The 21,337-nt window shown below is 32.9% G+C and overlaps 7 protein-coding genes and 1 non-coding gene across 8 annotated transcripts; 3 read left to right on the top strand and 5 right to left on the bottom strand.

Annotated features, from left to right (window-relative positions):
* Positions 1-185: 185 nt before the first annotated feature.
* PHYBLDRAFT_162415 (hypothetical protein) lies at positions 186-1,888 on the bottom strand (the record flags this gene model as incomplete). The annotated part of the gene is made up of 5 exons (XM_018434612.1): positions 186-264; positions 846-1,075; positions 1,143-1,409; positions 1,468-1,747; positions 1,824-1,888. 5 exons carry the CDS (start codon positions 1,886-1,888, stop codon positions 186-188), a joined length of 921 nt encoding a protein of 306 aa, XP_018297381.1.
* A 3,035-nt stretch (positions 1,889-4,923) lies between these two features.
* Positions 4,924-6,280, bottom strand: PHYBLDRAFT_58389 (hypothetical protein; the record flags this gene model as incomplete). Its single annotated transcript, XM_018440310.1, has 2 exons — positions 4,924-5,530; positions 6,144-6,280. The coding sequence occupies 2 exons, from the start codon at positions 6,278-6,280 to the stop codon at positions 4,924-4,926; spliced, it is 744 nt and encodes a 247-aa protein (XP_018297380.1).
* A 416-nt stretch (positions 6,281-6,696) lies between these two features.
* Positions 6,697-6,768, top strand: PHYBLDRAFT_t49. Its single transcript has one exon. It is a non-coding gene; the product is annotated as a tRNA-Glu (tRNA).
* On the top strand, positions 6,717-8,366 carry PHYBLDRAFT_58388 (hypothetical protein; the record flags this gene model as incomplete). Its single annotated transcript, XM_018440309.1, has 6 exons — positions 6,717-6,834; positions 7,159-7,309; positions 7,460-7,570; positions 7,705-7,765; positions 8,092-8,274; positions 8,358-8,366. The coding sequence occupies 6 exons, from the start codon at positions 6,717-6,719 to the stop codon at positions 8,364-8,366; spliced, it is 633 nt and encodes a 210-aa protein (XP_018297379.1).
* Positions 8,367-8,814: 448 nt separating this feature from the next.
* Positions 8,815-9,687, bottom strand: PHYBLDRAFT_157220 (hypothetical protein). The gene is made up of 3 exons (XM_018433586.1): positions 9,629-9,687; positions 9,088-9,530; positions 8,815-9,025 (listed from the first exon to the last, which is right to left on the bottom strand). The coding sequence occupies exons 1-3, from the start codon at positions 9,639-9,641 to the stop codon at positions 8,963-8,965; spliced, it is 519 nt and encodes a 172-aa protein (XP_018297378.1). The 5' UTR covers positions 9,642-9,687; the 3' UTR covers positions 8,815-8,962.
* A 2,427-nt stretch (positions 9,688-12,114) lies between these two features.
* PHYBLDRAFT_157219 (hypothetical protein) lies at positions 12,115-12,736 on the bottom strand (the record flags this gene model as incomplete). The annotated part of the gene is made up of 3 exons (XM_018433585.1): positions 12,305-12,736; positions 12,246-12,251; positions 12,115-12,223 (listed from the first exon to the last, which is right to left on the bottom strand). A coding segment is annotated over exon 1 (416 nt), but the record flags the coding sequence as incomplete, so codon positions are not given.
* A 3,889-nt stretch (positions 12,737-16,625) lies between these two features.
* On the top strand, positions 16,626-17,444 carry PHYBLDRAFT_139368 (hypothetical protein; the record flags this gene model as incomplete). Its single annotated transcript, XM_018430207.1, has 1 exon — positions 16,626-17,444. One exon carries the CDS (start codon positions 16,626-16,628, stop codon positions 17,442-17,444), a length of 819 nt encoding a protein of 272 aa, XP_018297376.1.
* Positions 17,445-17,574: 130 nt separating this feature from the next.
* PHYBLDRAFT_139367 (hypothetical protein) lies at positions 17,575-21,185 on the bottom strand (the record flags this gene model as incomplete). The annotated part of the gene is made up of 7 exons (XM_018430206.1): positions 17,575-17,739; positions 17,864-18,022; positions 18,208-18,267; positions 18,449-18,562; positions 18,623-18,857; positions 20,641-20,833; positions 21,050-21,185. The coding sequence occupies 7 exons, from the start codon at positions 21,183-21,185 to the stop codon at positions 17,575-17,577; spliced, it is 1,062 nt and encodes a 353-aa protein (XP_018297375.1).
* Between the last annotated feature and the right edge of the window lie 152 nt (positions 21,186-21,337).

Here is a 21,337-nt window from a genome sequence, read left to right as displayed (position 1 = left end):
GTCTGTTTCTCTACCATTATCTTCTATGGTTTAGTTCTTATGTTTTTAGTGTTATTGACTAGAGTCTTAGTATTTGTCTTAGTATGTTCTTTACGTAATTTCCTTGTATAAGGGAAGGCATATCTTTTAGTATTGTTACTAGTTGTCGGTAACTCAATGTACGTATTTATTGAGTGTCTGTACTTTTAATTTAAATCTACGATTATGTTGGATACAACAAGCTGCCTCATAATCCACATCAAGTTCATCAACGAACCTATCTCCCTATATATCAATGTAAGTATTATTACACACCATCCAAAAAAATAGTTTTTTATACTATACCTCTTTGCTTCTCCAGCTTGGGCGGAATTTCCAAAAAAAAACTCTTTCCTGAGGACGAATTGTGGTATTTCAGGTATGAAACAATAGAAAAATAAAATATTTGAGAATAGAGACGTATAGAAATACTTTGAGACTGTATATAAGTTTTTTTTTATTCATAAATAAAAAGTGTCCCTTTTTATAAGAAAACACAATCTGCTCTTGTCATTACGTCTTAGTTTCTTAAGGCTTTCTTCCTTTACTATATTTGGTTATTAGAGTGTATTTACTGCTTAACTAGTGTCGGTGTTACAATTATGACATCAAGTCATAAATCATACTTCTTTAGCTCTTAGCTATTCTTTTCTCTTTTATACTAGAGCTTTAGGACTTCCTACTAAATTAGCTCCATATCGATCTGACACAGTTTACCCGGCAGTATGATATAATTATCTTAACAATCTTTAAGATATTATCTACAGTACTAACTGTAATAATTATTGGGCTGATTACTTAATCGTTTATATATATTTTATACTGACAAGATGATAGCTACTACGCTATCCCAATATGAATATGTTCTTATATGTGATAAATCCAACATCCGAGTGTCTGGATCACCACACGAATCCTGTTCCTCTTCTTCTCTTTTGTCATCACTCTCAAGGTCTGACATGTAATCAGCATGGAGAATACTGTCAACATTCTCTCCAAAGCTGTTCACAAAGTGTGCCCGATTGGCTTTCAAGGCAGATTGTCTTCTTTCACACAACTATATATAAATATATAATATTTCTAATTTAATATCACATCTAGTATATTGTGTGTGTGTTTTTTACTTTTACACGTTGCGGACAAAGACAGGCCCATCGATTCTTTTCCTGCTTCTTTTCTCCTGTTTTTTTTTCTTGCAACTTTCTGTTGCCAATGTGCTGCACAATCTTAGTTCGAAGAGTTGGCAAGTCCACCTTTTTCCCCTCTTCTTGACGATGAAGGTAATCAGTAACAGACTTCAGAACGAGTCTGTTTCCCTCACTGTTTTTATTTTCATTGGTATTGTATTGGTCATACAATTTCTCTTCACTCAAATAATCGTGCAACAATTGCTATAATATAAATGTATATTAAATTCTATCTACATAAAAACATATTATGATTACTTACATCCAATGTTGGTTGACGTCCAGATGACATGTCTTGCTCAACTGCATTACTAGCAGTGGCTTTGGCTTTCTCAGAAGATGTGTTCTTCAAAACAGTGTTTAAGACACCATTTATAGTATCAAGTTTCTCGTACACATCATAGATGTTATGAGTTCTACCCAACGAATCACCTTCAAGATTCAACCAAGCTCTCTTTGGTGCTAGTGGTCTTTGATTGCTCACTGTTCCTTGTAAGTGTTGCAACATTATTGTCCTTATATCATTGGTATTTCTTGGTGGGCTTTTTTTTTAATTTTTATAAAAAACGAAAATAAAATTAATATAAGAAAATTGAAGACTGCCTGGTTTTAATCTACCTTCCCACAAAAGGTTCTTCACCAAAAGCATTGTTAACTGAATTGTTATTGAGATTTCTTGACATTGTAAATAATAAGAATAGCTTGTTTTTTTTTAAATCCAAAAGGTCTATTTATATTATATTTAATTTGGGCTTTAAGTTTTATTCTTTCTCAGAGAACACCATGATCTATTACGTAACAAGAACAGCTTTGAATGTTTCCACTCTTGTTGTGAGTATTTTATGTGTTTCTTTAATTTAATTTTCAATCCATGTTTTATTCTTATATTATGTATTAGTATTTGAATAATATGATTTTATACTATACTCTGTTTTTCATATGTATTAGCTGCTGACATAGTGCAACTGCATTTTCTTTCAATTCTAAGTTACAAACAAAAATTATTTTTTGATTTATTTATTTTTAAAGAAAAATTCCGAATTCGTATTTAATAGAATAACCGTGCCCTCTTTTTTATTTTTTCTTTCTTTAACCTGCTCTTCTTGTTTTGTCTCTTTTTATATGTCTTGGTAAGCTTACTCTTAAGATCTCAACTTTTATTAATACTTTTGGCTTTTAGAATCATCTTAATATATATTAGATAAACAATACACTTAACAAGCACTCAAAACAGTACAGGTAATAAACAATCTCCTAACCAAAATGAAACATCTTGCTGACTAAATATCTTTTATTTTTAAAATGATAGGGCTTCTACCCATTTTGTAATAAAAGATGTTTTGCTCTTGACACTATATACTTTCTGGTATTTTCAGTCTATGAAAAGATAATATATATATAACTCAACTTAAATAATGTAACTTATCAATTCATCTTCTCAGATAAATATGTTACGCCTTTTTTTCAAGTCATACTGATTTGCCCCCTTTTGCAAATGCGTGTCTATAATATGTAAGTAATTCAAGTGTCTTTACAATCAAAGCATAAATATTAATAAAGTTGTTTATTTTATTTCTTGCTTTTTATTTAAAAGAAAATATCAATCAAATGGATTTTTATTCTATCACAAGATTTGTTATGAACCTCTATAAATAATCTAGTAAGTATGTTATTTCATTTTATTTCATAAAGAAACCTGTATTAATACTTCTGTATCTTTTTTTGCTCTAAGCTAATGTAGTTCCAAACAAACATATTCTCCAAGAAAATACCAAGGATTTCATTTTCAGTTAAAGAAGTGTAAAAGCAAAAAACGCACCAAATACATGAAACCAATAAGGTAGGGAAGTATAATATAAGTCAGATCATCCAATGTATTCAAGCCGTCCAATAAATGAAAGTATAACATGTATACAAGTTGTACTATTCGGATACACACTTTTAAAGAAGTATTAGTGGTCCATATTAAACAGCTAGATATATTTTCCAACCATTCAAAAATCAATAAAAACCATTTTTTCCATGAGATTCTATTTCAAATGCATCATCTCTTGATGATGTCAACAAGATTTATTTAAGTTTTTTTTTACAATCATTCATTTGAATGCTGGTTCCTGTCAGATTTCAGACTGATTCTAGGTCGATTTTAGTGAGGTCTATCCAATAATATCATGTAATTAAAGCAAATAAAATTTTTTAAGAGGTAGAGAGTTCAAAGTCAATTCCATAACAAGTAGGGTTTAGGTATGGTTTGAAGTTATGGGTGAATATATAACCGGAATTACAGACAATTATAACATTTCAAGAAAAGGGGGAATTATAACTCTCAATTTATCTATTGATTTTAGTATCTATAATCTCATCATTTGGTTAACTAAATGAACTAATTTTTGTAACAAATACCAAACTATAATTGAACATAAACCACTAATTTTTGGAGGATTTAAACAAAAATTAAGCTATTTAAATTGGTTGTCTTTTGCAGTGATAGAATCTAAAAAGTAAAAAAGAATCTAAAAAAAATATATGTGAAAAGTTAATATTGTTCAAGATAATTCTAATTTAAAAGTTATACCTTGATTGTTAGTATATCAAAGAATAATCTTCAAGGCCATGTTTTGAATTATTCTTTTATGAAAGGGATTGATGTTTGGCCAGCAGAAATTTTGAGTGCTTTTGCACTTGGCAAGAAGAAAGTAGTTTACATCTAAGATAATAATTACCGGTTCCACTTTTTCTGGCAAGGTAGCAAATGGAACAAAAAGACAGTTGCCTGTTTCAGTTAGAGTATTCCAATATATGGGTGTGAAGTTTTATAGAATAAAATCAACAGTAAAAAGATTGAGACGTATATAAGAATACTTTGAGACTGTATATAGGTTGTCTTTATTAAAGAATACAAAGTTGTCCTTTTTATATCAAAACACGATCTGCTTTGTCAGTCACATCTTAATTTCTTAAGTCTGAGTTCATTTAGATATTAGAGAGCTGGTACTGCTATGTTTATAATTTAATCTAATTGCAGTGTCCTCATATTAACTCAGTGTTTACTGAGCTGTCATAATTACAGTACTTACTGTAATTAATTATTGGTCTTATTGATTTACCATAAGTAAAATAAATAAATTATTCATTTGTTCTTGTAATGATAGCTGTTTTACTATAATAATAGGAATATGTTCTTAGATGTAATAAATCCAACAACCAAGTGTCTGAATCACCACAGCACTGACAACTTTTCTCTGGTCTTTGCAATTTTCCTTTGCAAATTCGAGATTTCTGCTTGTTTCTTTTTTATCTCTTCAGGTGTAATACACTTCAATGCAATTCGGTCAAGGAACTCTGCCAAAGAATCCAGCAGGTATCTCTTTTTGCTACTCTTGTCTCCCTTCATTGTCAAAAGCAATTGCTTCTTGAAATTGTCTTTGATATGCTTATAGTACAACAGCTGCTTTGACTCAGGAAAGACTCAAGTAATAGCATTTCTTAATACTTTCTCATTGTCTGTAATGAAAACATCTGGAAGAAGAGATGTTTAGTTATTGTTGTTGTTGTCATAGACATCAGACCAGACTGCATTGTGGAGACAGCTAATTACCCAGAGATAGTTTTCTTCTGTCTCATGTTCTACCCAAGCACCAGCAATTAGGAATGTTTTTAATGTTGTGCGAGGGTTTCCACTTATATTGCTGGTACCAACAATGTTGACATAGGTCATTCAATGACTATTTTTCTTGTAAGTGACATCAATTATCACAGTCTCAGACATTTTTTGTGCTTCTTTGATTGCATCTTGGTGAACAAAGAAGATCATATTTATTTGGTTGTCTTCTGTGTTACTAACAGAGTATCTGACATAGAAGTCAAGATCTTGAAGAGTTGTGAGGAACTCAAATATCTCTCTTCCTTCATCAGACTTTCTAAAATATTGCTTTATGTTTGCAATATCATGTTGAACAATGTTGGTGAATCCATTTATTTTTAAACTGTGAAAGATAGTAGAAATATTATCATTGTTTTCGAGATGCTTGACAACAAGAGCCATTGTCTTGAGCAAGAGCTTGCGATGCATGGCATATGCTCTACAATTTTCTTTAATTACATGGTTGTGCTGTGTCTCACGGGAGCGCACAGTCAACTTTCCCTTCTTAGTAGTGTTGGCATACATAAAGCATGGGCAATCATGCTTCTGTATATTTTTTTCATATTTTCTCTCCCTTTCAGGAAGAGTTTCACTGGTAACTGATATTTTATAAGTAATCTCCTCAGCTTTTCTGATATCTCTATATTCACTAGAATGCTTACAAATCAATTTGATGTGAGAGCTTGATGCATATTCAGTAATAAGAACAATGTTATGTTTGACACTATATGTCTTAGTAGCTTCTTAAACAGCTACAACTAAACAAAATTCTTTTCTAACAAGAAAAGATGATGTTTTAAATGAGTATTGACTACTGCTGTAATTAAGAATAAGTCTGAAGGAAATAATATAAGATTTCAACTATTCCAGTCAAAGGTGTCTACCAATTATTTTATTATTTAACACACAGGTTTATCATGCATGATAGTAATTAGATTTCATATGATGATATCACTATAATATGGGATACATCAGTAGATTATTATAAGCATAATTATAACTCATAAACACATTTAATTTCGATGTTAATACTTCATTAGAACTGCATACATTGATATAATTAATCATATATTAATTATCTCAAGATCATGTTGCTCTGATTAAGGCTTAGATAGGATCGATTACCTGACCTCAGTCATATAATTTTTGCAATTCAAAATAATATAAATAGCAGTAGTAGTTCAGTGTAGGAACCTTGTTAAACTTTGATATCAAATCTTTCTCAATAAACAAACCTTACACAAGTTCTCACGAATCTTTATTCCTTATTTCAAATCTTAAATTCTTCCTTTTACAACTTCTTAAAAACTTCAACTACTACAATAATTGAGTTGAAATCAGTTAAGACAGTATCATACTTCTTTGAAATCTCACTAATAATAACAAAGTCATTGGTATTATTAATGTTGTTAATGTTGTTCATGTTGTTCATATTAAATATCAAAAAATTATGCGTTGATGTTGTAGTAAAAAAAGAGCAGCAATTTTATTGACAATCTGAAGAGTAATTTATCTGATCCCCCCAAAAAATATGTGTAACATGCAAAACTCATTATATGTGATGTAACATTTAATTTTTCAATTTGGTTGCTTTTGCATGTCTTATCAATATCAATTTGTCAGTAACACTCCCAAAGGCCAATTATAGACGACGTCACATTTAATTCTCCCTTTTGGTCTTTTTTGCATGTCCGACTCTAATTTTTCTTGCATGTCCATATAGATCCCCTAATAGAATATAATTTTTCTAGAATTACAAAAAATTCTGCGATGTCACTGCACTGCTGGACAACCGAAATTTGGTGTACATTGTACATATTGTATTACGTTTTGTAACATAATATGCTGTCCTCAATGGTCTAGTGGTTATGATCCGTCGCTTTCACCGTCGTGACCGGGGTTCGATTCCCCGTTGGGGAACTCATTTTGCAGAATCGGTATATAATTGTACTGAGCCTTTTTTGAAGCCTGTCGTTTTCGATCTGGGTTATTCTTCCAATGCTATAACACTGTCAGAGTTGACATCGGTAACCAAAATCGGGATTTACAAGCAACCAGTAATGGTTGACTTTTTAGGATAAAAGATCTTGACTTCGCCGATTGGTCTTTCACATATGTTTTAAATGTTTAAGATAGTGAATATACTTGTAGAAGATATTACTGGACAATAAGCATCTAAGACATATTATCATAGCTATTCTTTTAGCCAGAAATCAATTATCATTTTGTATAAATAGTCAAGAAATACATTTAAAAAAAAAGCGTCTTTATTCTTATCTAAAAACTATTCATAAACTTGACGATCCCCAGTGGTATTGATTCTGCGACTTAGTTACAAGTGCCAGAAAAGAAATACTAGATTGAGACTTGACAACACAGCCAAAATTGGTCAAACCCACTGGGAATCATATGTCGTTCCCAATCTGGGTTGGTCTTCCTTTTACTATAACAAAGTCAAAAGGTCAAACCCACTGGGGATCAAGGAGTATATGTAAAATCAAAGAGAGGATAAAAGATACCTTTTATTAATATAAGTTGAATTGTTTTATATAGTTTTCTAAACTAATACTGCACATTATCCGCAGTAGTTATTATTTATATTTAATTAAAGAAATAGTCATTATACTGCGGTTAATGCTCAGGAAGATATTACTGCGCATAAAGAAGTACTGCGGTTAACTATCTTCAGATTTTACGGATTCATCAAAATAATGTCTGACACGTAAACAAAGATAACACCACCACAGAAATTAGAAACCAAATATGGTAGTATATGGTACCCAAGCAATATTATTGGTCTAGATACTTTTTCTTTGTGTAATTTCATGAATTGAATCTTTTCTTTTCCAAATAAAGGAGGAAAGAAGGTTTGATCCTACTTCAAACCTTTTTGATCACAACAAAAAGCTGTTTAAGTAAGACAAAACGTTAAATAAGAAAGTTCAGAGGTTGTATTGAGCAATGAAAAAATAATTCTGTTAAAATTTGGCAAAGGCAATGATTTTCAGCATATAAAACGACTTTGTCAAAATTGGAAACAAGAAAAAATATACAATTTTTTTGTTTCTTACATAATATCAGTAAAAAATGCCCAACACAAGCAATCTTTTAAGAGAAAACTCAACCCAATTAAGATATAAAGATATACACATATTTTTTATTAATAATTTACAGATGTATTTTCAATTATTTATTATTAAAGCATACCTCTTTAACTTATAAAAATTGTTGTGGTGGCTGAAGTTGAAGAAGTTTTTAAGAGAAAGAATTGAAGATTTGAGATTAGGAACGAAGATTCGTGAGAACTTGTGTAGGTTTTGTTTATTGAGAAAGGATTTTGTATCAAAGTTTGACCAGGTTCCTACACTGAACTACTACTGCTATTTATATTGTTTTGGATTGGGAAGATTATATGACTGGGGTCAGGTAATCGATCCTATCTGAGCCTTAATCAGAGCAATGTGATCTTAGGCTAATTAATGTATGATTAATTATATAAATGTGTGTAGTCCCAATGAAGTATTAACATCGAAAGTAAATGTGTTTATAAGTTATAATTATGCTTATAATAATCCACTGATGTATCCCATATTATGGTGATATCATCATATGAAATATAATCACTATCATGCATGCTAAACCTGTGTGTTAAATAATAAAGTAATTGGTAGACACCTTTGACTGAAATAGCTGAGGCCTTATATTATTTCCTTCAGACTTATTCTCAATTACAGCAGTAGTCAATACTCATTTACAACATTATCCTCCACCAGATTCAACAATACCTTTTGTTGATTTGGCAAAACATCTCATCTTAACTATTTATTAATTTGTCGAATTGCTCAATTTCATTTGGGTCAATTACGCTCATAATTTTTTTTTATACTTCAAGAGATCTGCACTGTAAACTCAGCTCCGTGAATTACGTGTTTATTTTATCAAATTTTTTGTTGCTCTTCTTTTGGACATTCTTTCTTCTCTACTCAGTGCGGTAGGAAGCTTACTTCCATTGTGCTCTTCAATGCGATTCCTTCTTATTTTACCATTATGACTTGGAATTTGAACTATTTTCTTTAATGAGGCTGCACTCTTATTCACTAATTCCGTGGCTCTCTCATTCTCTAAACGTTCGATTTCTCTGACCTTCTTCCAATACTTTTGTATTATTGTGGGATTGGTAAAATTGTTAGCCATTTGCCATGTGTTTGCCCGTTCACCATAACCAACCCATTTTACCAGATATTCTCTTTCACCAGCAGCACCATGATGATCGCGAATGTCTTCAACTTCATAGAGCTCATTCTCAATTGTAGATTCATCGATAGTAACCATCTTGAGTTCTGAGGGTGTGTAATTTTGGTGCAATAATTCTCCTTGCTCATCCTTTAGTTCATACAATTCTCCTTTATTTCTTCGAACCACTGTATAAGGACCTTCATAGATTGGTGCCAATTTATTTGGACGATGTGGTAATCTGACCATTACGTGTGCTCCTTTGGGGATGTCTATTAAGATGTTCTTGTGATTGTATTTCTTTTTTAACTCTTCGTTGATCCGCAAGACTCTTTTGTTTATGGCAGCAAATATTATTTTATCCATATATTCAATCTGCTTCTCCAATTCATCAATTGTTACCGTGTTTTTGGGAAGAGAGAATTTTGCTTTATCACCATACTCATCAGGTACATTAACTCTGCGAGCATACATTAGTGAAAAGGGTGCACTCAGTGTCTTTTGAGGAATATGTCTGTTTATGCATAGCTGAACAATTGGTAAATAGTGACACCAGTCATTGCTGTTTGCTCTCATCATTTTCCATACAGTATTCTCTGCAACTTTCACACTGGCTTCAGCAATACCATTCTCTTGTAGATGATATGCCGTTGAATATCTTCGATTAATACCAAGCTCTTTTGATAGGCTTGCCATTAAAGAATTTCTAAATTCCAACCCATTGTCACTTTGCATTACTTTGGGAAAACCATAATCTCCAAATATTTTTATCAATGTCTTAGCTATTGTCGTCAAGTTTTTGTTTGGTAATAGTCTCAAGATGATATACTTGGAACAAACATCAACTAACACTAGCATATATGTGTGACCATCCTCTGATACTGGGAATTCACTGCATAAGTCAATTGCAACATGATCAAATGGTCGGAAAGCTACAACATTGGTCAATGGGTGATATCCTCTTTTGCTGATGTTGTGCTTCTGACATTCAGAGCAAGAACAAATAATCTCCTTTGCTTCTTCATATATATTAGTCCAATGTAATCCTTGAGAGTGAAGATCATTCACCATAGCTTGACTACCAAAGTGACCAAACGAATGTGCTTCTTTTAACAAGCCATTTCGCTTTTCTTCAGGAGGCGACATATAGTCGGAAGTCTCTGATACATTTTCGATGAGTTGTGTAGCAAGTATATTTAGCACTTTGTCCTTACTGTACTTTTTCTTACGAATAATAACTCTATCTTTAGATTGCAAGTGTTTTGTTCTGATTTTTCTCAATCCATCATCCTCCACCAGCTTGTAACTATCCTCTGGAGGATACAAGCAACTCAACAAGTCTGGTAGTTTATTCAATAAACCAGGAATATGGACCACCTTAAAATCAAAGTCAAGAAGTGTCTCAATCCAGCCAATTATCATGGGATTAGCAATTTTTTGTGTGTGAAGATAAGTGAGTGCTTTATGATCAGTAAAAATGGTGAACTGTCGGCCCCATAGAAATGGACGGAATTTATCAAGCGCCAAAACGACTGCATACAATTCTCTTTTGGTGGTGCTCCATCGCCGTTGGGATGGGCTCAGGGAAGTTGACACAAAACTAATATACTTATCACGCCCTTGATCGTCGCGCTGAAAAAGCAGGCAGGCTACTCCATAAAGGGAAGCATCTGTGGCCACATACATTTCACGTGACATATCTGCGTAATGAAGAATTAAATCCTAATGCAGTATGTCCTTTAATGCTTTAAAGCTTCTTGTCTGCTCATCTGTCCATAGCTCAGCTACATTGTTGGCATGACTTAATTGTGAAATAGGTTCAGCCACCTTCGAGATCATGGGAATATAGTCTCTGAAGTAATTAATCAAACCCATAAATTGCTGAATTTGTTTCGCAGTTTTAGGAATAGGCCATTTATCAACGTTTGTCAACTTTCGCTTATCAACCTTGGTGCCTGTCTCATTGACGACAAAACCAAGCAATCGCACTGAATGTTGAAACCAGACACATTTATCAGAGTTTAGAATCAACTTCGCCGATGTCAATCTATCAATCACTATTTTTACATCCTTAACATGCTGCTCAAATGTTTTGCTAGCCACAATACAATCATCAACAAAATTCTGCACACAGTCAATTTTATCAAACAAAGTTGCCATGGCATGTTGAAATTGTGATGTAAGCATCTTCAAGCCAAAGCAGCCTTTAATGAAGCTATATTGTTGCCCATCTAAATGAGTGAATGTTAATTTATGAACATCTTCAGGTGCAACTTTGAAACGATGGTAGGCATTCGATAAATCCAATGTGGTGAAAAATTTCTTTCCACTCAAATTCTGGAATATCGTTTGGATTTTAGGAATTGGATAGTTGAATGTGGGAGGTAGGATCTGATTCAATAATCGCACATCTAGACAAACTCGGTGACTCACAATCTCTCCAGCTTTGTTTCTTTTAGGCACAAGCAACATAGGACTGTTGAAGGAAGTATTGGTCTTGGACTTGACAATCGTGTCTGTCTCAAGCCATTCTTTTACTTGTTTATCAAGTGTTAGTCGTAGAGCATGGGGAATAGGATATTGACGTCTATAAGCTGTGGCGCCTTCTTTTGTGAGTAATCTAATTAGAGATTCTGATAAAAGACAAGAGGACTTGACTGGGATTTTCTTATTTTCATCCAGTGAGGCCTGAATTGACTGAATAAATTCTGCTCGCTGTGTTTCCGTACCAGCTGGTGAATTATCCGGTTCAAACTTTTTCTCTTTATCGATATTTAGATTTTCATACACAGCGGCATAGTCTTTAGCATTATCTGAATGAATATATTCTCCTTCGATATCGTATGCAACATTAATCAATCCGATGTTCATTTTTGTTAAGATATCTCTTCCAAGAAGAATATCAAAATTAAATCCTGTATTAAACTCTAACACCTCGGGTGTATGCTTAAATGTAATTCCATTCATATATTTAAAATTTAAAGAATCAGTTTTTCCCAATCGCTTAGTACCACTATTCTTTGACAAGAAAGTGAAGGAACCATTTGATGAATTTATTTTATTTATATTTAAATTTTCATTCAAACATTGTAAACTAATGAAAGTGCATGCACTGCCAGTGTCAATCATTCCAAGTAGTTTGCTGTTCTCTACAATAATAGGAGTGGTTAGATTAAATACATCATTGGCTTTAACCCTTCTCTCAATTTTGTCAAGTAGGTATTTACAGTCGAAAGACATGTCTTCAAGTTCCAAGTCAACACTGTCTTGGATCGCCTTGAGTACTTGCTCAGACTTCTCCTTGGCAGGGACCTGCGAGACCATCAGAACTGGCTCACTGTCCTTACAGACGTGGCCACGGAAGTAGTTTTCTCCATACCACCTGCAGGGGTTGCGCTTGGTGGGGGCAGCTACTTTGGCCTTGTTGTTGGCCAGGGTGAAGCATTTGCTCGACTCATGTGTAGTATTCTTACCATGGTGCGAGCAGAAGAAGGAACACTCCAGCTTACTGATTTGGTGCTGCTGGTTGTTGCTGGAGTGCACCTTCTTGCGAGGGTACGCCTCCATTCTCTTCTTCTCCATTCTCCTCTCAGTGTGCATGTTGGCACCAGGAATGAGCTGGGTAGCTTTGGCATACATGTGATTGTTGTCGCCAAGGATGTCTCTGCCAATCTGCGTCAACTGCTCCACAGTCCAATCTCTTTTAGTCTCGCCATTGAAGTCCAATCTGGTCATGGTGAGCTGCAAGAGTGTCTGTACTTGCCTAGTCAAGGAAGCGAGGAAGCGGTCGGCAACACAAGCATCGTTTTTGGGGAGGCCGGCATCATACACAGCCTGAAGGAACTTCTTGGAGTAATCTCCAATCGACTCAGAAGGAAGCATTACCATGGTAAATACCTCTTTTACCAAACGGAATGTCACCAAGTGCGATCCATGTCTTGCTGTAAAGCAGATCTTGGCCGCATTCCAATCTACACACTTCTTCAAATCCATCTCTACCCATCTATCGTCACTATGAGGCAAGCAGAGCAGCAAAAATCTCTTCCAAACTAGTTCAATGTCCTGAAGAGACGACTCAATAACCTTTTGGAAGGTGCGAAGGAAGTGGTCTACTGAGTGAAAGACCTCTTCATTCAGGAAGGATCTAATCACATCGTCTGCCAACTGGAACTTAGGAAGATCTCTTCTATTAAGAGTCAACCCTCCAGTGCGACTGCTCTTCTCTACAACTTTCACAGAAGGCGAAAGGTACTGACTGCATGCTATCTATATATCTATCATTTCTTTGACACGTCTGACCTTATTAAGGGCTAATTCAGCTGCTTGCTCATCGTTCATAGTGTGAGCAGCGCTGACAGCCTCTACATGCTATTGAAGTTCTAGTCTAAGTTTCTCTGACAAAGTCAAGACTGTTGTAGCAGCATTCACTACCAAGGGACGAAGGGGGGAGGGAGCAACAAATTGTCCAGGGGTGGAGCTGGCAAAGGAGATGTTGTCACTCAGACTGGCGATGAGGTCCTCCTCAGTCATGACGGACGTGGCATCCTCATCATGAGCAGGGATGATGGCGGCAAGGTAGTTCTCAGCAGAGGGGTTCATGGTAGTTCACGAAAAAAAATGTTGTGGTGGTTGAAGTTGAAGAAGTTTTTAAGAGGAAGAATTGAAGATTTGAGATTAGGAACGAAGATTCGTGAGAACTTGTATAGGTTTTGTTTATTGAGAAAGGATTTTTGTATCAAAGTTTGACCAGGTTCCTACACTGAACTACTACTGCTATTTATATTGTTTTGGATTGGGAAAATTATATGACTGGGGTCAGGTAATCGATCCTATCTGAGCCTTAATCAGAGCAACGTGATCTTGAGATAATTAATGTATGATTACAGTAAAAGCTTGATATAGTGATATGGATAGTAGACAAAAATTTTATCACTATTACTATATTGAGCGTGATTTTTTTTACTCCATACATTTTTTAGTGATATTTTTAATGTCACTGTGAGTGGCTACTATTTTCTAATAGGATTCATAGTTTTTTGTCTAAGAAAGTGGGCTTTCTTTAAAATGCTAAATAAAATATATACTACATTTATTTTTTTATAGTACAAAAATAAACTCAGAGCTTGATATAGTGATACTGATAGATTCAAATTTTATCACTATCACTATATTAAAAAATAGTGATAATAAGCAGGCACAAGCCCAAATTATCCAAAAAATTATTACTATATTGCGATTATCACTATATCAAATATCACTATACCAAGTCTTGACTGTAATTATATAAATGTGTATAGTCCCAATGAAATATTAACATCAAAAGTAAATGTGTTTATGAGTTATAATTATGCTTATAATAATCCACTGATATATTTCATATTATGATGATATCATTATATAAAATATAATCACTATCATGTATGATAAATCTGTGTGTTAAATAATAAAGTAATTGATATATATCTTTGACTAGAATAGCTGAGATCTTATATTATTTCCTTCAGACTTATTCTCGATTACAGCAGTAGTCAATACTCATTTACAACAAAATCCTCATAAATCTCAATTTTTTTTTAAATAAGTTTGATCTTTAAAGATTGCATAAATTAATTACATATACAATAGACACTCCTAGCTACCATATATCTTAATTTGAGAGTGAGAGAATAAGCTTGATTTTGAGGAAATATTTAATAGAAAATATTAGTGAAAAATTATGAAATTCATAATTTTTCACATACAGTCAAAGCTTGATTTAGTAATATTTGACTTAGTAATAATCGCGATTTAGTAATATTTTTTTCAGCACTTTTATTTGCAGTCACATAGAGCAAATCTGCAATATTGCTAAAAAATATATGCGGAGTAAGAAAAAATACATTTGATTTAGTAATAGTAATACAATTTAACTTCTCCCAAAAGTATTACTAAATCGAGCTTTGACTGTACATTTTCTGCTAAATCATGTCAACCAAGAAAAACATATAACAATTATTGGAAATTAAATCACCGTTTAAATTAAGAATAGATAAAATATTCAATTTTCTACTAGATAACACTGTCAGACATTATTTTGATGAATCCGTAAAATCTGAAGATAGTTAACTGCAGTACCTCTTTATGTGCAGTAATATTTTCCTGAGCATTAATCGCAGTATAATAACTCTTCTTTTATTTAAATATAATATAATAGCTACCACAGATAATGTGCAGTATTAGTCTAAAAAACTATATAAGACAATTCAATTCATATCAATAAAAAGTATTTTTTATCCTCTCTTTGATTTTATGTATACTCCTTAATTCCCAGTGGGATTGACCTTTTAACTTTGTTGTCAAGTCTTGACTGGGTCTATCTTTCTATTATTTTAACTTGTATAAGTTGTGGTATTTCAGATACGAAACAATAGAAAAATAAAATATTTGATAATAGAGACGTATAGAAATACTTTGAGACTGTATATAAGTTGTCTTTATTCATAAATAAAAAGTGTCTCTTTTTATAAGAAAACACAATCTGCTCTTGTCATTACGTCTTAGTTTCTTAAGGCTTTCTTCCTTTACTATATTTGATTATTAGAGTGTATTTACTGCTTAACTAGTGTCGGTGTTACAATTATGACATCAAGTCATAAATCGTACTTCTTTAGCTCTTAGCTATTCTTTTCTCTTTTATACTAGAGCTTTAGGACTTCCTACTAAATTAGCTCCATATCGATCTGACACAGTTTACCCGGCAGTATGATATAATTATCTTAACAATCTTTAAGATATTATCTACAGTACTAACTGTAATAATTATTGCGCTGATTACTTAATTGTTTATATATATATTATACTGACAAGATGATAGCTACTACGCTATCCCAATATGAATATGTTCTTATATGTGATAAATCCAACATCCGAGTGTTTGGATCACCACATAAGTTTTAATAATAGATTACCACTAACTAGGACATTGCAAATACAGTTGTGGTAATCCAGACACTCTGATGTTGGATTTGTCACATATAAGAACATATTCATATTGGGATAGCATAGTAGCTATCAGCTTGTCAGTATAATATATATATAAACAATTAAGTAATCAGCGCAATAATTATTACAGTTAGTACTGTAGATAATATCTTAAAGATTGTTAAGATAATTATATCATACTGCTGGGTAAACTGTGTCAGATCGATATGGAGCTAATTTAGTAGGAAGTCCTAAAGCTCTAGTATAAAAGAGAAAAGAATAGCTAAGAGCTAAAGAAGTACGATTTATGACTTGATGTCATAATTGTAACACCGACACTAGTTAAGCAGTAAATACACTCTAATAATCAAATATAGTAAAGGAAGAAAGCCTTAAGAAACTAAGACGTAATGACAAGAGCAGATTGTGTTTTCTTATAAAAAGGGACATTTTTTATTTATGAATAAAGACAACTTATATACAGTCTCAAAGTATTTCTATACATCTCTATTATCAAATATTTTATTTTTCTATTGTTTTGTACCTGAAATACCATAAGGAAGATTGGGTTTGAAGAAGCATTTATGAAGAAATTTATTAAAGATGTGCACAAAGATGATCTTGTCAACAGTTTTTTTCAGAGTACCTACCAGACATCTGCATTTCCTCTCCTTACCAAACTCACTTCTTCCTTTACACGCACCACCATTCCATCCATCCGTCAATGTACCTTCTGCATACAGTCATTTGTTGAGGCTTCTGAAGATCCAAGTGTACTTGTAAAAGGCAACGAAACTCTCCCTCTATCATTAAAATCTGCTACCACAATGAGTGACATTCACTATGTTCATCTCTTACAATACTACAAAGTTGCATACAACAATGAACAATTAGTTCACTTTCAACAAGCATCAGAATTACCATACCTTGCCAACAATACAATCACCCTGTTGAAATACATTAATATTTTTGGGCAGATCTACAAGGGTAAAGGTGAATATGGAAGTCGTGGCTCTCTTTTACAAGCAAAGTTCATTGGAAGTACTGGTGAGCATATCATTGCATACACGGATCAAATACAGTACATTTTCACCCATTCTTTCACTCCTCTACCCACCTCTTCATCCCTTACTCCCTTGCTCTACACCCATCGCTGCCCAACGCAACTTCTTCACAATTCTCAACATACTTTTGCATTTATCAAATTTTACACCCCCAAAAATGATAAATCGCGAGAGTACAAACACGTTGAAACCTGCTTTTCAACATTTTCTCCTGACGATTTTCAATGTGTTTTGCCAGTGCATAGAATCATGTTAAAAGTAGCAACTTCTGAGCACACAACACGCAGAAAAGTAAAAAAGATACTGGTCATTCCTTTGCCAAAAAAACAATACATTTAAAACATAATAAAATATAACTTCTTTTTTTAAAGTCACACAGAAAAGAATAATCATAGTGTTTGTATTTGTTGATATGTTTATCATTGTCAGATGGAGAATGTGGAGGATGTGGAGGATAAGAAAACAAAATTTATTGAAACTCATCTCTAAAATCCCAGTGAGGGAGAAGGGATGTCAATCTAGCCAGGACTGCTAAAACAGCATCTCTACCAAAGGATCTTTTCAACATCTGACACAAATTGAAGTCCATGTGATTACGTATAAAATCATCAACAACCATAAGAAAGTGATTGTACTAAATACAAATAAATGATTAATCAAAGTTCTGTTTCATTTAAATTCATAAAAAAACAAAAAAAGCTATATAGAATAATGTAAACAAAAGAAATTATCTCATTACTTCTCCAACTTGGACGCACTGTACAAATCGCACAGTTGCTCAAGACTTCAGGCATATTGTCTTTAGATTTGCCCTCAGACATTGCTTCTTTTTGTAACAGTCTATTGCAGCTCTTACCCACCTTCACATCAATTTCAGTCTTGAATGTATGGTAGGTCAGCTTGCAACAGTCAAAATGCTAGTTTAATAGATGTATTAATATGAATATATTTAATTTGCAATAAAAATATACTTCTAACATATATCAGTCTCTCAATCTGCTTTTCTTGACCAAGAATTTGTCTTTTTGCACGATTCATACAATTCCTTGATTTGGTGTCTCGTTCCACAAAAGTTTGTGTATATAAAATCACTAATATTGACCTTTTGAACACTAGTCCCAACAACCTTTGGAGCCAGGTATGCATGAAGATCATGCATCAGCTATTTGTTGGGTGAAAGTCTGTAATCAACATTAACATCCCAACTGCGCTTGCTGTCATTAGCTGCAACTAGTTCCAGATTATTCGGTTTGAAGTTGTGTTTCTTCAACTCTCCTCAGATAAGAGCCTATACTTAGTGTGAGATATTATGTTGATGAACTACTGTATATCTCAACACTTACTAAAACTCTAGTGCGATCCTGTTTACTAAGTTTACCAGTGTTTGCACCAGTAAGAACCACTGGACCAACAGAAGGAGCAACAGAAGGAGTAGCAGAAGGGATACCAAAAAAAGTCTCAGAAGGTGTTGTATGTCAATCCAGAGTAGAATCAATAGAAGAAGCTGCGAAAGAGACAGAAGCAAAAGCAGATATAGTAGTAGGAGCAATAACTGCAAGACGTTCTCCAGAAGCATTGGCAATGCTATCAAGTATTTCCAATGAATCTTTGTTCCCCTTGATGACAATGCCAATGTTGGAATCCATAGTCTTGAGGCTTTCCTCTATAGCAGTGAGCCTTCTTAAAAGCTCAGTATATTCCGGGGATGGAGCCGGGGCAATTGACTGATGATTGTTGACCATAGTCTGAAAGCTAACAAATAAAATGTTATATATGAGTTGATTGTTAATTATATTTGTTTTATATATCTATTCATTGTATATATAGAGTGTTATTAACATACAAAAGAAGTTAGGTGTTAAGCAAAAGAATAAAGTGTAGTTAATGAAAAGATAATAAAAGTAAAAGCAAGAACTCATTTATTATATTACACTTGTTGCTGTAAATACTCAGGACTTCTTTAATATGTGTATCTCTATTAATACTTCCTGGAATTAACGGGGTGCAAATCAGCTTTGAACATGCTTTTTTCAACTCAATCTAATATATGATTCCTGTCTTTTGACCTTTTGGCCCTTTGGTCTTTTGTTCTTTTTGTTTTTTTTTCATTTACAAGTTTTCTCTCTTCTCTCTATTTCTAACATTTATTATATTCACAGATTTTCTTAGTAAGATATCTTCTTCTTTAATATTATATATATATATTTAACTTAAATGATAATAATTGTTTTCTATTGCTATAGACACTTATGTTTTGTTACCTTCTGATGTATTCCCTTCACAATGTCCATTCGGATTAGCTAAGATTAGTAAATATACTTTATGCTGTCATCCAATAAAATTATTCTGACTTTTTCCTTTCTTTTATATGGGCCATGTCGCCAAAACTACTCTCTACTATTAAACACGGTTATGAACACGGTAATATTTTATTTTATTTCAATCTATCTCTTTTTAATAAGCACACGACTTAACATAATTTCTACTATATACGAACCTTCCTCTCAAGAGCACATCACAGATCAAGAACTTTTATTTCATATGAGTGTCATTGACATGGTAAATATTTTTTTATTTTTGTACAAATAACAATATTATTTATTTATTTTGTATATTAATATATATTATTTACTGAAGACAATATCAGCACCTCCTATTTACTCTCTTAATCTGCAAATAAATCCTTTTGCTTCAGGTAGGTAAATGAAATATTCTACCACACAGTTCACAAAAAATAATTTTTTTATTATTTTTATAGCCAAAGAAAGTATATTGAGTACTATGGTTTGTATTCATGACGCCTTTTCTTTTTGTTTCTGATAAGCTATTATATTGCAAGTATAAATACATATATATATATACTCTTAATATCTACAATTTCTTATTCAAACAGCTAACACTTTTCTAATTTTATAGAACAATCATTTACAAGCAAGCAACACAAAACTAGGCTTTTCTCTGAGAGATATTGTTTGGAGAATACTTGTTTTATCAGAACATTAATCATTTCAAATTGTATGAAGGATAGAACACTAGCCAGAACTTTCCAAAATATTAAATATAATTATTGTACTATAAACCTAAGAATATTCTTTTCTTTCTAATAAAAACAAAATAAACCAATAATTATTATAAATAAATTAAAGATTGGAGAAGTGTATGGAAGCAAGCAGTACAAGAAGAAGTCTCTAAGATTAGATAAAATAAATTCAAAGACAACAAAACCCTGTAAAAACTGGCATATCCATATAATCAATCTTTCATTTATTGTTCTTTTAATTAGAAAGCGGTAGAATATATTACAATAAAATGTAATTCTAAGTTGCCGTTTTAGTGCATATAGAAAAAACCCATATATATAAAATACAAAAACATCTTACTATCCTGCTATTCTGATCTTTTCCTATGTTCGAAAGTTGGTCTTACCACCTATGAGTAAGCCAGCCTCATACACTTGTAAAAACTATCTGATCGCATTATAAAACCTGGTCTTTTCACATAATTAGACACAGTTTTACATATAAGAAAATCGCACCTCTTTTCTAGTGGTGGGAAGGATGTACGTGGGAGAGGTTCTTTGCCTAAGATAGGAATTCTGGTAGTTTCAGAAGAATCCACAAATGCTTGCAAAATGAATGGTAGCTGAACAATTGTGGAGGAGGCAGATATCAAGGTAAGGACAGGTGTAGATGAATAGACAAATTTGGATAGGACAGGAAGAAAGAGAGCTTAAGTGGGACATGTGAGAGCAGAATTAACAAAATCACTTTTGTATATATCTTCAATAAAGCATCTCATAAATGTGGTCACAAAACCATCCCCGCTGTTTGCGCTGATATTCTTGAGTAGGCCATTGTATCTCTCAAATGCAAAGAGCCAATAAATATACATTGATTCAAAATCGAGAATAGTTTCTCAAAGATGGAGATGTAAGTACATATTACAGGTAAGGATTTTGGTGGTGTAAACTTTGTTGCATTTTTCATAAAATTTTTCGAGATGTCTATGGACAGTATTAATATCATCAAATGTAATGCTGGGCTTTACAAGGTGACAGCATGCATGGACAAAATCAATCATGTTATTGAAATGCAAGGATGAGAGCACCGACTTCAACACCACAGGAGAATATATCAAAACCCACAACTATCACTTGTCTGCTTTCATAAATGCAAATTTTTTGCTAATTTTGCTTTTCAATGCAGTATATTCCCTTGGCACAATCATCTTAT

This window comes from Phycomyces blakesleeanus, assembly GCF_001638985.1.
Source record: "Phycomyces blakesleeanus NRRL 1555(-) unplaced genomic scaffold PHYBLscaffold_2, whole genome shotgun sequence".
Classification (NCBI taxonomy): Eukaryota; Fungi; Mucoromycota; class Mucoromycetes; order Mucorales; family Phycomycetaceae; genus Phycomyces; species Phycomyces blakesleeanus.
Note: the sequence above shows the minus strand (reverse complement) of the source record. Positions and strands in the feature narration are given on the sequence as shown.